At 35.1% G+C, this 14,387-nt stretch overlaps 1 protein-coding gene across 1 annotated transcript; it reads right to left on the reverse strand.

The window, feature by feature from the left end:
• Positions 1-2,505: 2,505 nt before the first annotated feature.
• Positions 2,506-13,827, reverse strand: LOC107847906 (ubiquitin carboxyl-terminal hydrolase 24). Its single transcript, XM_016692504.2, has 7 exons — positions 13,460-13,827; positions 8,798-9,427; positions 8,534-8,721; positions 6,496-6,755; positions 4,553-4,698; positions 4,001-4,174; positions 2,506-3,088 (listed from the first exon to the last, which is right to left on the reverse strand). Exons 1-7 carry the CDS (start codon positions 13,472-13,474, stop codon positions 2,900-2,902), a joined length of 1,602 nt encoding a protein of 533 aa, XP_016547990.1. The 5' UTR covers positions 13,475-13,827; the 3' UTR covers positions 2,506-2,899.
• Between the last annotated feature and the right edge of the window lie 560 nt (positions 13,828-14,387).

A 14,387-nucleotide genomic window follows, 5' to 3' on the forward strand; every position in this document is an offset into this window, starting at 1 on the left:
TTATTCTATCAAGTTAATTCCATTTGTATATTGTTAGAAAAAAGTATTTTGAGAGAGTAAAATAAAATGTATGTTTAATGTAAATTAGTACTAAAATTATATTTCTAGAAAAATTTCATCTATTATAGTTCACTGATGGATTACAAGATAAAAAGTTAGAATTCATAAATGCGTTGCAACTTCAATTATTGTCCTATTTTGAGTTTATCATTTATTTTAAGTCCATTTTAGTTCACATAAATAATTTTATCTAGAAATTTAACTAATTTCATGGTATTGTAAAATTTATACATTATAAAAGCATTAATGGTAATAGTGGTAGAGTTAATACTAAAGTAGCAACTATTAAAAGTATTGATGGATGCATAAGAAACAAATTCACAGTGTATATTAAATGGAGAAAAAATAAAATTCACATTATCAATTATTAATGCGGTTAAGTCAAGTGGCAAGCTATTAAGAAGCCACTGACAATTTTAAGATAACAAAACTAATCTATTATAATTTTTAATGCAAATCCATATTTATTTATTTTGTTATGCCTGATAAAACTTATCTATTCTAATTTTTATATTTTAAAATAAGAGAGAAGAAACTCAATTGCTTATGCGTATAATGCAAAAAAAAAAAAAAAAAAAAATTCGATTAAAATTAAAATAAAAAAAAAAAAATAAATAAAAAAAAAAAAAAAAAATTATTTTTGGGGATTTTTTTTGGGGGGGGGGAGGTGAAGAGACTAATTTGAAATAATTTTAAAATTATATTGAAGTATTTGTATAATAATAATACATATATTACTATCTATAAATTTTAAATGAAAGAGATAAAGGAACAATAGAATAAAAATTAAAATTATTTCTGACAATTTGAAAATTTTAAATTGTAAATAATATAATAAAGAAAAATATGAAACATATTTTTTTTTATAATTACATGATTGTGTTACTCATATAAATTTGATTAGATGAGGATAGGAAAGTGGGATAAAGGAATATTAACAATCTAATATCTTTATATTATGAATAATATAATAAAAAAATATGAAATATAATTTCTTTTTTACAATTACATGATTAATATGTTTTGTATAAATTTAATTAGAGGATTTGGTGTGGGGGGGTGGGGGGGTAATGAGTTGAGGAGAGGGTGAGTAGGGGGTGAAAGTGTGTGCAGGGCGAGGGTAGAATTTTTTGTTTTTAAATAAGAAATTATGGGGGAAGGAAGGTAGACAAATTATGATTTTTTCTTTTTTTTCCTTTCTTATAGTTGAACTTTTAAGGTGGTGATGGAGGTAGACAAACTATAATTTTTTCTTTTAGCCTTTTGTATAATTGAATTTTTAAGATAATATGATTTAACATGACATTCTAATATGAAGTGATTTTTAAAAAAATTAAAATTTGATATTATTCGCGCATCGCGCGGGTACGTACACTAGTAATTTAATATAATTCTTTCACATGATGCGTACAATCTCTTCCCACCGAGTATGATCTTTTTGCAAAATTTAAAATGATGAGATCTTTTACAAATATGAACTTGTGGATCAATTTTTGTATTTAAAAAAGGTAAAGTCATGATATGAAATTCCCAAAACAAACCTGATTATTGCACTTGTGGATCAATTTTTGTTTTTAAAAAAGGTAAAGTCATGATATGAAATTCCCAAAACAAACCTGATTATTGCAATTGCTCAAGATAGCCTTTTACTTTTTAGAGAACTTGAGATTTTATCCTATGCTTTGAAATCAGTAGATCAAATCACATATACTAATTATCAAAATATATAATATGATTCCAACCGTTAAACCTTTCTTTGATATACATTCTCTGTTCCTAATTGTTGTTTTCTTGGAAAAGAAAAGACTACTCATAATCGTTTTCATTGCTAAAACCTTATTTGTGCAATCTAGTGTTATATATTAGTTTGTGTGTCGATAAAACCCTTCACAAGTTGCATAAGTTTCAATATTTTCTTTTCAAATCTTTTACGTGTAAAAGTAAAGATACCTTGAAAAATTTGACACAAAACTAAAAAGAAATTGCAACATTAGCAGTTGACCTGCAAAATGCATTTGAGTTTAGGGATTGAGAAGAACTAGCCTTTCCATTATCAAACAAAACAAAGAGCAATCTACAACAAACTGCAGGGAACACAGAATTCACAGAAATAACTTATTGCACCCAATCATGTTAACATATCATGATTCGTTGTTAACCAATAGAGACGATACGCAAAAATATATCATGCATTTATTGATTTAATGTAAACACCGTACACAGGTAGTTGTTCCTTTTTTTCCAGAATGTACTTCTCATGTACACAATTTCATCGAGTCCAATTTATAGATTTAATGTAAACACCGTACACAGGTAGTTGTTCCTTTTTTTCCAGAATTTACTTCTCATGTACACAATTTCATTGAGTCCAATTTTATAGCTTTCGATCTCGTCAAGGCACACGTCATAAACAAATTATAGCATAATTAGTATGACATTAATAACTCAAAAACCAACACAAGACGATCTCTTTTTTTCTTTTTGATCTCACTGTTTCCAATGATTAAATAAAATCAATAAATTTTTCGGGTTTTTTCCTGCTTAATTCACCTTAATAACATAGGATACAATCTTCAATCCTGTAAAAACTGGGTGAAAAAATGGGGTGCTCATGGGTGGGGGAATTTCGAACTCTACTACCTCTACCTCTTTTCAAACATCTACTCGAATACAAAATTACTCTTCTGAGTTGTGACTGATTAACAAGGTTCTCCTCTACATCTTTTGCTCCTATATTTGCATCTGTTATCTATGAACTTTCTTAAACATGTACAAGAACATATTCCCTAATCTCTTTTCGTTGTCGGCCAATTAGTGCAACTTGAAAGTACCATACAAGTTACAACTGTTTGTAGAAGAGAACGTACGCTTGATCATGCAGCACTTTGCTTGTGGGAATGGCTGTGACAGACACATCATCATAACGCAGCCACTTCCCACTTGGATGGCGGGCATCAGCAGTGTAATGACCCTTTGAAGGGTCCCTTCCATGATGAGTGATCGTCGCAACAAGTTCATACCTTCTACCCTGTAGCAATTAAATGGAAGTATATGCATTACTTGATATAATCTTTAGGCACAAGGTTTAGGTTGATACATTTCTGATACAGACATACAGTTATCTACAACAACAATGCCTTAGTCCCAAGGAAGTTGGAGAGCTGACCATAGCGCTCCATTTAATCTAATCTCAGACCAATATTATACAGTTATCTACAGAACAGATTTTCAATTGCAGGTACATTCACATAGCAAGGTGTATACAATCATAAACATGTTTGGACACCACAGATATTTATAGGAAACTACAGAAAAGGAGCCTAACCAATAGGTCATAGTAGAACCAAGGGTGTGGCTTAGTAGTGGATTGAGCATAAGGTCTCGGGTTCAATTCCCAGCAAAGACAAAACACTAGGTGATTTCTTCCCATCTGTTCTAGCCTTGATGGACAGAGTTACCTGATACTAATTGTTGGTGGGAGGTGGCACTGGCAGGTATCCCGAGGTATTGGTCGAAGTGCGCACAAGCTGGCTCGGACACCATGGTTTATCAAAAAAAAAAAAATAGGCCACAGTACCTGATTGCTTAACTTTCAACCTCAATGATCCTTACCATACAGAATGTTCCAATCTTATCCACATCACCACACAAGAAGGAACAAGTCCAAACTACTATTCGTAGCACAAACGGAATGACCACCTTTAGAAGCTTAATCAGAAGCTTTCGAGCATACCTTTCAATGGTGAAAGTGAACTTACTAGAGAATAAAACCAAGTAATTTATCAAAATCAACATAACTTGGATGTAGCCAAATCAAATCTGTTGTGATCAGAGTGCAAGATTAACATGACAATCTCAGTGAAGAATCGGATTTTCAGGGCAGCATGTAAACATTGGAACTAGCAGGGCCACATTTGTAAGAAGAGGGAGATAATCTCACCTCAGAAGGAGAGTCGAGAAATTCACGTCCAAACACAAGCTCCAAAGGAAAGTGCACGGGTTTGTGCAACTTGGTACTCCCTTCACTTCCGTAGCTAAAGCGCATTAAATGCAACACCATTATATCAGAAAGCTCCAGAATCTTAACAGACTTGCTGGCACTGACAACCTCAGCCTGAAATATGATTGAGAGAGTCATGAAGGGTTCTCTAAAATATTTGCAAGATTAACCATCGAAAAGCATTTTTTTTTAGAGAATAGTAACTTTAAGCATAATTTTTTTTTACCAGTAATGTGAAATTGGCCAAGAAGTCTCATTAATTTTAAGCATAATTCTCTAGTTGACCTCTTCCAGAAATAGTAAGCACTACTGTGTTTTCTTTGTCAGAAGAAAATACATTAATTTTCTTCTTTTACTTTGTTTAGGTGAAAGAAAGTATATCCCAGAGTGTGATAATCTTGTGTATTAAAATGGGTGTATCCCACGGAATGACTACATACTTTATACTTAATCATCTACTGGTACAAAAATTCACTTAACATAATACAGTACCTTCCCAGCTGTGGAAGCTCGATATCCTTCGAGTGCCTCTGGTGCAGAAAACATCCGAAGTGCGTCTTCTATTGAGCAAATAGGCTCTGGATAAATGTTCAGGTGGAGCAGAAGAAATGGTTGTACTGTTGCCGAGGCTTTGTTGCCTTTTTAAACCAATCAAAACGAGCTATTAGACAAATGGATAAGAGAGTACCAACAGGAAACAACCTATATGAGCAAAAGAGAATAAGAAACATAGCAGCTCAATGACATCATCCATTTAATTCGACCAATTGATGAAGGCTAGCTAAGCCTTTACAAATTCAAATTCTTAGCAGGTTCAAGTTTGCCTAATCCTTTTATGTTATCCATTACCCAGCGTAGTGAGAAAAAGGAAATACAAGCCAAAGTTTAAGATGACTATTACAGAATATCCTTGTACTCAGCTGGCCCAAATAAGTGAATGTAACCATGTGAAGGATCTCAGCTTCAGCTGACACAACTTCTTCCAATTTATGTCAGTGAGTTTCTGTGTAGTCTCTATAATACCTAAGTTAGTATAGATTTATTAGATAGATAAAGAGCAAATGCCCTTACTGCCACAGGCACAAAGATAGCCCTCCTCTCGACATGGAGTAATACAATAGAAGACAATTAAAAGTCCAGATTCTACAAATCCAAAGTACCAATCAATATTCTCTGGAATACCAAATACCTGATTCACTTCAGTGGTTGAAGACGCTAAATACCTTTGAATAACCTACCAAACTGCTTCAGTATTACATTGTCCTTTTCCAACACTCCTCCCTTTGATTAATCATCCTAAACATTTGGACTACCTTTTTTATACTACTGAAATCTTTTAGTGCATAAACAAAGAGCGACATGGATCTAGTAAAGTACATGTAATTGATTCTTGTACGTTTCAGAACATTCTTGAAAATAAAGATGCTCTGTTAGCAAGATAACCACTTAAAATCTGAAAATCAGAAAAGTACAAAAAGAAAAAACTACCTCCCCTTCTTAACTCCAAGTGCTTCAGTTTGAAAGAGAGAATTATCACAATTCGAAGGTACTGCTAAGTTATCCCACATTTGTTGAGGGAATAAGCTATTGTCTACTTATATGTTTTTGCGCAATCCACATCTTATGATCTAACTTTTGGAGTTGAATTAGGTTCAAGGTCCATTTTCTTAACATAGTATTTGAGTCAGACCCATCCCAGTTCTTGATCACCCATTGTTGAGCTCCTATGTTATTTTGTACAAGCTTCATATATCCAAACAAAGGTGGCGGAAAGGGTATTAACTTACGTTGATTGAGGGAAAGGGTTGTTGTCTCCTTATATGGTCTAGCACAATCCTACCTCATTTGCTAGCTTTTGGGGTTAAGCTCAGTATTCATTTTCTCAAGTACCAACTAACAAGCACCTTAAAACAACCCCGGGTGAAAAATTAAATAATTCCAACTTTGCTTTCCAAATATATATTATAATTCCTAAAGCGCCTGGCTAATGAAATTGTCAATAAATCAGTGTAAGAAAAAGAAACAAGTACTTGCAAAAGAAGGCCCAATGGTAGATCCAGAACACTGCAAGGGTTAACTGAAAACATTTATCTTGTTGAAGAGTTAGATGAGCACCTACAAACCTTCCACCAATTCTGTTCAAAACATAGTTTGCCAGAGTGCTACATTCCGAACTCCCATTTCTTTAGATCATTTCATCTTCCCTATTGTAATGGTCAAAAACCTAGGTTCTCTACTCAGTTGAGCAATTAAACCTTAGGTTTTACTCTTCATGTTTTCTTTCTTATTCTGCCTTTTATTCTAAAGTAGCGAGATGCGCGGTAGTTAATACAAGCATACAAGGTAGTGATGGATCAAGATAGATCCAAACAATATCCTGATTTAACTACGCAAATATAAAGGCATCCCTATCCAATGTCATGCATTCAGTTTACCTTTAGCCTTCACTACACTCTTCAATTGGCCTCCAAAAATTTCACTTAATTTTGATGGAACAAAGCTCTGTGTTCTAGTAACTGCAGTCCTATTCCTTCGGCCAACAGTCTCCCAATCATCATCCTCTTCCTCATCATCTGTTGATGAAACCAGAGAGGAGTTTCTCCCAGTACCATTTGGTACTTGGCCCTCTAATCTTAGCAATTCATCATGCATCTGATGCATGAGAAAACTGAGGAACTCCTGGGCATCCTCCTGCCTGTAAGTAGCAAATCCACCATAACACTTAGAAGATGAAAAACAGGATTTACAGACAGACACACAAATAAAACCAAACATAAAGAGAGAATTACACAGGGGCACCACTTCCATCAAATTTGTGTGTCAATCAAACTTCTCTTCAAATGGTAGTTGCTAGGTGCAATTTAATTATAAGAAACTCATTTGAACATCTACAATTCCCAATTTCTTGTGACAGATAAAACAGTCCCAGTTTAGAGGGCAAGAGAATAATTACATCAATCACCTTCAGTCCATACAAAAAGGAAAAGAATGGACGACAAGAAAAATAGAAGGCCATAAAAGTGGTACGCAACTTAACCAAAAAAACAGAATTTGATTTTAGGAGGACCAAAAGAAGGTAATTATAGCACTTACATAAGTTTCAGTTGGCAAAGAGAAGAAAGACAAGTTCGCTTTGAAAAAGAAGCAGAATGAGATATTAAAGTGGTAAAGGAAAGTGCAGGAGGAAACCTAAAAGGTATGACTGTAAGAGCGGAAAGTGTTGGGCATGTGCATAGAGTTCTTTAAAGACGAGAATAATTGAAAAAACAAGAATGTATACAGCCAAGAAAAATCATTCCACAGCTAGCTAAATAGGTAAGAACTATACTAGAAATGAGTATCTGGTCATTTAGGGTGTAAGATCTTTAATCGAATCTGTTTTCTAAGTGCACTCTGCACAAAAGTTAAGTTTTTAAAAGAAAGCCAGTGAAACCACACGAGTATGTAACAAGAAGATAAATGATCTTTACCAGCCAAACTCACTTTAATTGGAGTCAGAGTTTTTAGCTTATGGGTTCTGAATCATAATTCTTTTTGTTTACCGGATTTTGGATAAATTATCTTTACATATTATTAAATGATTTTTTAACACAAACACAGTTTGAGTCTAAGTTACTGGGTTCTGCCAAAACTGTATCTATCATGCTGGCTCAGCCCCTGATTGGTGTGCATCTTTTCACTATAGACTTCAAAGATGATTTTATTTGCTTCTCACCCTCTTAAACAACTCATTTCCAAACAATTAGTCCAAAAAAACTCAGCAACATAAAAGGTAGAGAATTTCACATGTACGGTGCCCTACTTTAGATTGATTCATCTGTTACTTGTGATTCGACGGCTGGTGTATGGATTTATCACAGACAATTACTCCAGATTACTTCTTTCTTTTCTCCTTTCCGCCAATTTTTGCCTCATAATTGGTGGTTACACCCAAAGCAAAACACCACTTTTCCATTCATTGAGAGATCCAACTGCCAAAATCCATAAAAAGGACACCATGGACCAACATCCCACATATGATTGTTCTACATTCATCGCTTCACCCAAATGAAAATACAAAACAGAAATCTTTGGGGGATAATAAATGTTGTTTGTTTTTGTAGACTGCTAAAACAGAATTAAAAAATATTTTTTGACTGATAAATGTCAAGAGGAAGTAAAAAAACAAAAAAGTAAAGCCAGTAAAACAAGACTATAGTAGATCAAGTAGATTGTGGACTCTCCCATAGTTATGTCAGCATGTTAAAGTTGTGTCAGCATGTAAAAGTTGTGTCAGCATGTATAGCTACATTAGTTGGTGATTGACAATGACTGGAATCTATCAAAATGATGCATTTTAAAAAATATTGACTATGACACCTAAGAATCTTTGATACTAGTGACAAAAACAGGAAAGTCTTTGACGTTGCTCAGAACACAAAAGAATAGACAAGTGAGAAACAAGATATCGCTTATATGCTGTCAGTAACATACCTAGGTCGGCCTGTCAAGCTGTCTGCGACATCCGGGGTAAAGTTTTTTAGGACAGATTCAAACATTAAAGGTCGAAAAGGCAGCCCAATTTCTGGAACTACTGTTTCCGTTTTCTTCATGCTTGAATCAATGAATATACCGAATTCAGAGATGAACTGAACAAAGGCATGCAAAGTTGGATACCCAGCCTGTAATAAGCAAAACCAAAATTTGAAATTTAAGGTTGTTTAGGTCATAGAAAAAAAAAGTAGGTTATCACCATACCTCCGATATATCACGTGTTTTTAGTTCTTGCAGGAGATGAACAAAAGAAGAGCATGAGAGAAGAGCCTGAAGAGTTGCATTAAGAAAGCACAAGTTCCCCAAGTTGACCAACCCTCGAGGTAACAAACTTCCAAAAACCACAGAAGACCCATTTGTTGCCTTCAAAGAATTATGTTTACCATTAACCAAGTTATAGTTTTTAAGTTGATTAGCTAAATTAACAGCTTCAATGCTGTTAGACAATTCAGACACATTATCAGCTGCACACTGCAACAAGCTTGATTTCTCGAACGAAACATAAGAACTTCTGGTATTCACTTCTGGATGTAACAAACTCCTATTGTAAGCAGGACTTGTAAAACTAGAACTACCATATTCTTTTATAGTTTTGCCGGCCAACTTTATGGGTTTCCCTGTATTTCTATGACCCTCAGTGACATTATCTCTATGTGCAAGCTCTGATGGCTGAAGATTCCTAGAATGATCAAACTGTGTCAACGTTGTGCCAAAAATGCCCACAGATTTTAAAGTTGCAGAATCCAACGAACCAAATGTGATCCCTACATCAGTTGTTGGCTGGCTTTGCAGAGATTTAATCTCATCTTCAGTAAATGACCCAAAGATCAACACCTGATGACAAAAAGAGTTGAAAAAAAGTAGTAGGTAAACCAAATACACAACCACAGAACAGATGCAAGAAGCAACACAACCAAAACATAAATTTGCTAGTTTAAAGAAGATGTTCTAAAAGCATCTGAGAAATGTCAAATCAGTAACTAGTAAACAAACCCGTGGATTCCCACAACAACCAAAAAAAAGGGACAGAAGACAGAAACTACTAACACAATCTGATCACACACGTATAGCTTCAAAAGAACTTTAAGTTGGAAATATTGTCGAAATTGGGAAGTTGTTGATTTTGAGAGAGACATTGCATTGGCAGTTGAAGAATTTTCAGAATCAAGGAATTAATTGTCAACTAATCTACCAACAAATTGGACATGAAAAAGCGAAAGGAGAAATGGAGAAATATGGAATGGACATAACAATTTTGCAATCCAGTCTTAATAGTTTATGTCAAAAACGAGAAATGCCTTTCTACATTGTTCACATCCTAATTTCTCCAGACAAAACAAAAACTAAAAAACAAAAAAACATATGCTCGTATCTAGAACAAAGATTTTCCCTGCTACCCAAATTTCAACGTTTTTAAACAAGCCTAATTGTCATAATGTACAATGAACTAATGAAGTATTGATCAAATTGTAGAAGATTTGCTCAGAGTTATTTATCCAATACATTAAAAGTTTGTCACCTAAAATCATAAACGAAATTGAATAATAAAAAAGAAAATCTCCATCTTACAGAACAGAACAACCATTAAGTTCATCTAAAATATAATAAGATTGGTTGGTTATGTCCATTGTCTATACGCCAGCAGAAAACCTGCTCATTATCATCTATATTACCAATGCAAGATCTTGAGTTTATTTTGCATTATGAACTTCGTTCTTTATTGAGACATAAGCTAATGAGTAGTGAGTACTTGCAATGTAACTTTACCGGAAAGGTGCACACATGTTCTCCTCTCCTCTAATTAACAGAAGCCTTGTTCTTTCATATTACTCAGCTCTGGACGACTTTCTTCATCCCAGCGTGGCTAATCAAATTCCCGCATGGAATTCTCTGCCTGCGCACACTTACTGTTCTCAAGGATTTTATTGAATTGTCCAACCCACCCAAAGATAGCTTATGTCATAGGTGGACATATTGTCCTTTTTTTTCTCTAATGAGGTAAAAGTTAACTGATAAGGTAGCAAGACAGTACAAAATGGTATAAAACTCATACAGAGACCAAACAAGCAACCCACTATAGTTTTCTTCCTAATGAAACCAAAAAACCCATGTACTGATTCAATAGGGAACTCATGAGTCATGACTAGGAATATGTCCTTTTTGGGCTATTCGGAAGGAATAATAAAAAGAAGTCCAAGTTGGTTGGTGAGCCTAGTGATGAGACCACCACCGTGGAGAACCATCAATAATAATGAGAGAAAGAAGCTTTCACATGAACTTGTATACTTTGCTTTCCTTTTCCCGTTTTCACTTTTGGGCGGAGGTTGGCATCACGTCCTTGCAAGAATGTATCACAAATTAACACATCGACAGAGAAGTCAGAAAGGCTCCAAAGTAATTTCTTGTGGGACTTGGAGTTAAAGACCTTAGAGCTTCAGCAAGGCACTACAGTGGTCATGGAGATTCGAGATTAAGGAACAGATTTATCAAGGGAGATGATAACAGGAGAACATGGAGTTGTAGAGGGAGAACAGAGGACTTGAAACATAGCATTATTCTACGAATGCAGTCTTTTTTTAAAACTGTATTGTTTTTTTTAACTGACCTATGAATGCAACCTGATGCATGCATGCCAAGCTAAGATAAGGAGTTCAAGAGCTATTGACTTGATCCAAAGCTTTTGAACTCCTTATCTTGGCTTGGCGTGCATGCATCACAACCTTCGGGGGAATACAATAAAGGATTGTGAAGATTTCGGCAGCTTAGTTACTTATGGTGTAAGCAAATGGAGGTAGAGTAAGTTTTCCGGATAAAAGGTGGTGCAGATAGAGCACACTGAGGATGGCCTTCCCCAACTTATTTAGAATTTTGCACCAGAAAAAGATGATGGTGCAACAAATTTAGGTGGCTTTTCTTTCTGATATTATCCTTTCCTTATCAAAAAAATCAGGTGGAACTAGAGGGGGAGATCACTGGGACGTGAGATACAAAAGGAATTTACAAAATCGGGAGATGGATGAATTCCAGAGGTTGATGAAAATGCTCTACAAACAAAATACCGCACTCGCTGACGACGATTCATGGAGGTGGGTCAAGAAGTGATGGGTGTATTTTCTGCAAAATAATACTGCCATAGCTTTTGGCGAGAGAGGACTTAATTTTACCGCGTGTGTGCGTCTGGATTCATAGTGCACCTAGGCAAGCGTGCTTTCTTGCTTGGCTGACAGTTAAAAGGGGCAATTTTGACAGCGGAGCAAAAAAATAAAGGGCAGCCCGGTGCACTAAGCTCCCGCTATACGCAGGGTCTGGGGAAGAGCCCGACCACAAGGATCTATTGTACGCAGCCTCACCTTGCATTTTTTGCAAGGGGCTCTTTCCAAGGCCTGAACTCGTGACCTCTTGGTCACATGGCAACAACTTTACCAGTCACTCCAAGGCCCCTCTTCCTAAGCTCCCGCCTATGCGCAAGGTCCGGGGAAGGCCACGACCACAAGGATCTATTGTAAGCAGCCTCACCTCGCATTTCTGCAAGGGGCTGTTTCCGAGGCAGAGAACATGAGGAAAATATGGATTATATATGTTGACGAGTGCTTTAAATGTACATGTTTAGGAGAAGATGTGGAGCACCTCTAATTATATTGCCTGGTGATTTGTTCTGAACTGCTTTCCAATAATTAGAAATCCAAACAAGATTGAGAAATACACAAAACGAGGTAAAATAGGAGAGTTGTTTAGGCAGCATCACATTACGTTTTTAAGGAACTCAATAATTAACTTTCCTTAAGTAAGAATAGTTGAAATGCTTAAACAAAAAAGACTTTCAGAATTACATACTTCTTATGCTGAGTGGATTTAAGAAAATAAATGCTACCACAGGGACAATGATTGGGACCACAAGATTTATCATTTCAAATAATACTCCATCATAAAAGAAAATTCTACTACTCCGGAATGGACCACTACATTCAATACGAGATTAGTACACATGGTAACAGTTCTCTCAACTTCACTGAAAGTTCATTTCAAGCTCAACATTGCAACTCAAAGAATGGCAAAGATCATAACTCATCTATCAAACAATGTCTACTTAGAAAAAAAGACCTCTACTTTATATCTAGTGTTAGAGGTTAACTGGTTCTTCGCAGAAGTAGATGCCAGATGACTGCAAATGCACCATTTACTTCAACTAGCTTTTTAAAAAAGTTCATCATTTCTCTAACACGACGGAGTTACCATATCAATAGAGAACCCAGGTTGCAAAAACACATCATTGAATCTTTTGCTTCTCTTTTTGCTTTTATTTTTCGTTTTTCCCCTTTTTTTACGATAATGGCGTCCAAACCAACTTGACGCACCTCAACTAATCCACTGGGCAGCCTGCTATCGCCCACAAGCAGATGAGTGGCGTAAACCAGTCCACCCTAACTTTTTACAAAATTTCCCACCATGAAGCTACCATACAGAACCCAGGTCACAAAAACAAGCTTTTCCATTAAATCTTCCCCATCTCATTTTTATCTTTTTATTATTTGGGTAGAGTGTTGCCCTAGCCAGATAGTGTGCACCTAATTAATCCATTGGACAGCCTGCTACAACTCACAAGGAAGCCCACAAAGGCTGGTGTAGATGAAACCTCACAGAGTGCTTGAGTTGGATATAATAAAAAATCAGAAAAAAACTTATCTTTTTTTTCTTCCTTCTGAGAAGTAACATCATTCTCCTAGCTATTCAATTTTCTCAAAATCCATCAAACAGAAGTTTTCCAAAAATAAAAAATAAAAACTTGGTACTGAAAAGGCATAAATTTTGGAAAACCCTGCAAACGTGCTGAAAAACCAGACACAAAAATGTAGGGTTTTTGAGTACCTTTTGATCATTCATCTTGGAAGAGTGGATAAAACCTTCAAAGTAAAGGCATCAGTAATTCGTATTGAGGAGAAAAGCGGTTGAATCTGGTGAATTAGAGACATGCAAAATGAGTTGAACTGAGCAGAGCAACAAGGGAACAGAGAAAAACAGTAATGGAACTCACACTGAGAGAGGGGGTTTAATGGGGGTGGCGGGAGTTTTTAGGGTTTGGCCCTCTCTCAGGAAGAGAGTAGAGGGGTTGGAGTGATAGTGGGTGGAGGGGTAAGGGGGTGGTCAGAAATGCAATTTTGCAAAGGTTTTCGAGGAAAAAGGGGGAAAATGACAGCAGGGTAGAAGAGGTATACAGAAATGATTGGGGTTAAAAGAACACAGTTTTGGAAAGTTGGAGTCAGATTATTTACCTTAGTTGAAAAAATAATGTGGGTAAAGGGATGGGCTAAATTATGCCCTCGTTTGGCCATAAAGATTTTTGTTTTTTGTTTTTGAATTTTTGTTTTCACTTTATTTCAAAAATCACTTTCATGAGGCCCGAGCTAAATTCAAAGTATAAAAATAATAATTTATATCGTATATTATTTTTTACTTTATAATCAGTATATCTAATGATCTACTAAATGAGTTTTCTTGATAAGTTTTCATAATTATTAGAGTTTTTAATCACATAATTGGATAATTTTAAATAAAAAAATATTATTCATGATAAAGAAGATATTACCAGAGAATTAGAATATATCAAAAAGCTACAAGTAATTTGATATTTTATATAATGACATAATTTAAAATATCTAATAATTACGCTTCGATGAAATCATAAATAGAAAAAAATATTGATATTTTTATAAAATTTGCAAGTATTTATTTTCTTAGTTATAGCTAAAAATAAATTTATGTTGATATTTATTGAGTTTTAATTTTCCTCACAATT

This window comes from Capsicum annuum, chromosome 11 (assembly GCF_002878395.1).
Source record: "Capsicum annuum cultivar UCD-10X-F1 chromosome 11, UCD10Xv1.1, whole genome shotgun sequence".
Classification (NCBI taxonomy): domain Eukaryota; kingdom Viridiplantae; phylum Streptophyta; class Magnoliopsida; order Solanales; family Solanaceae; genus Capsicum; species Capsicum annuum.

Bases quoted from the DNA above. Each gene is read 5' to 3' on its own strand.
- LOC107847906 (XM_016692504.2), bottom strand. The intron at 8,722-8,797 runs GTATGGTGATAA...TGCTTATTACAG, and splicing joins AAACACGTGATATATCGGAG to GCTGGGTATCCAACTTTGCA. The intron at 4,699-6,495 runs GTAAACTGAATG...TGGTTTAAAAAG, and splicing joins GAGTGTAGTGAAGGCTAAAG to GCAACAAAGCCTCGGCAACA.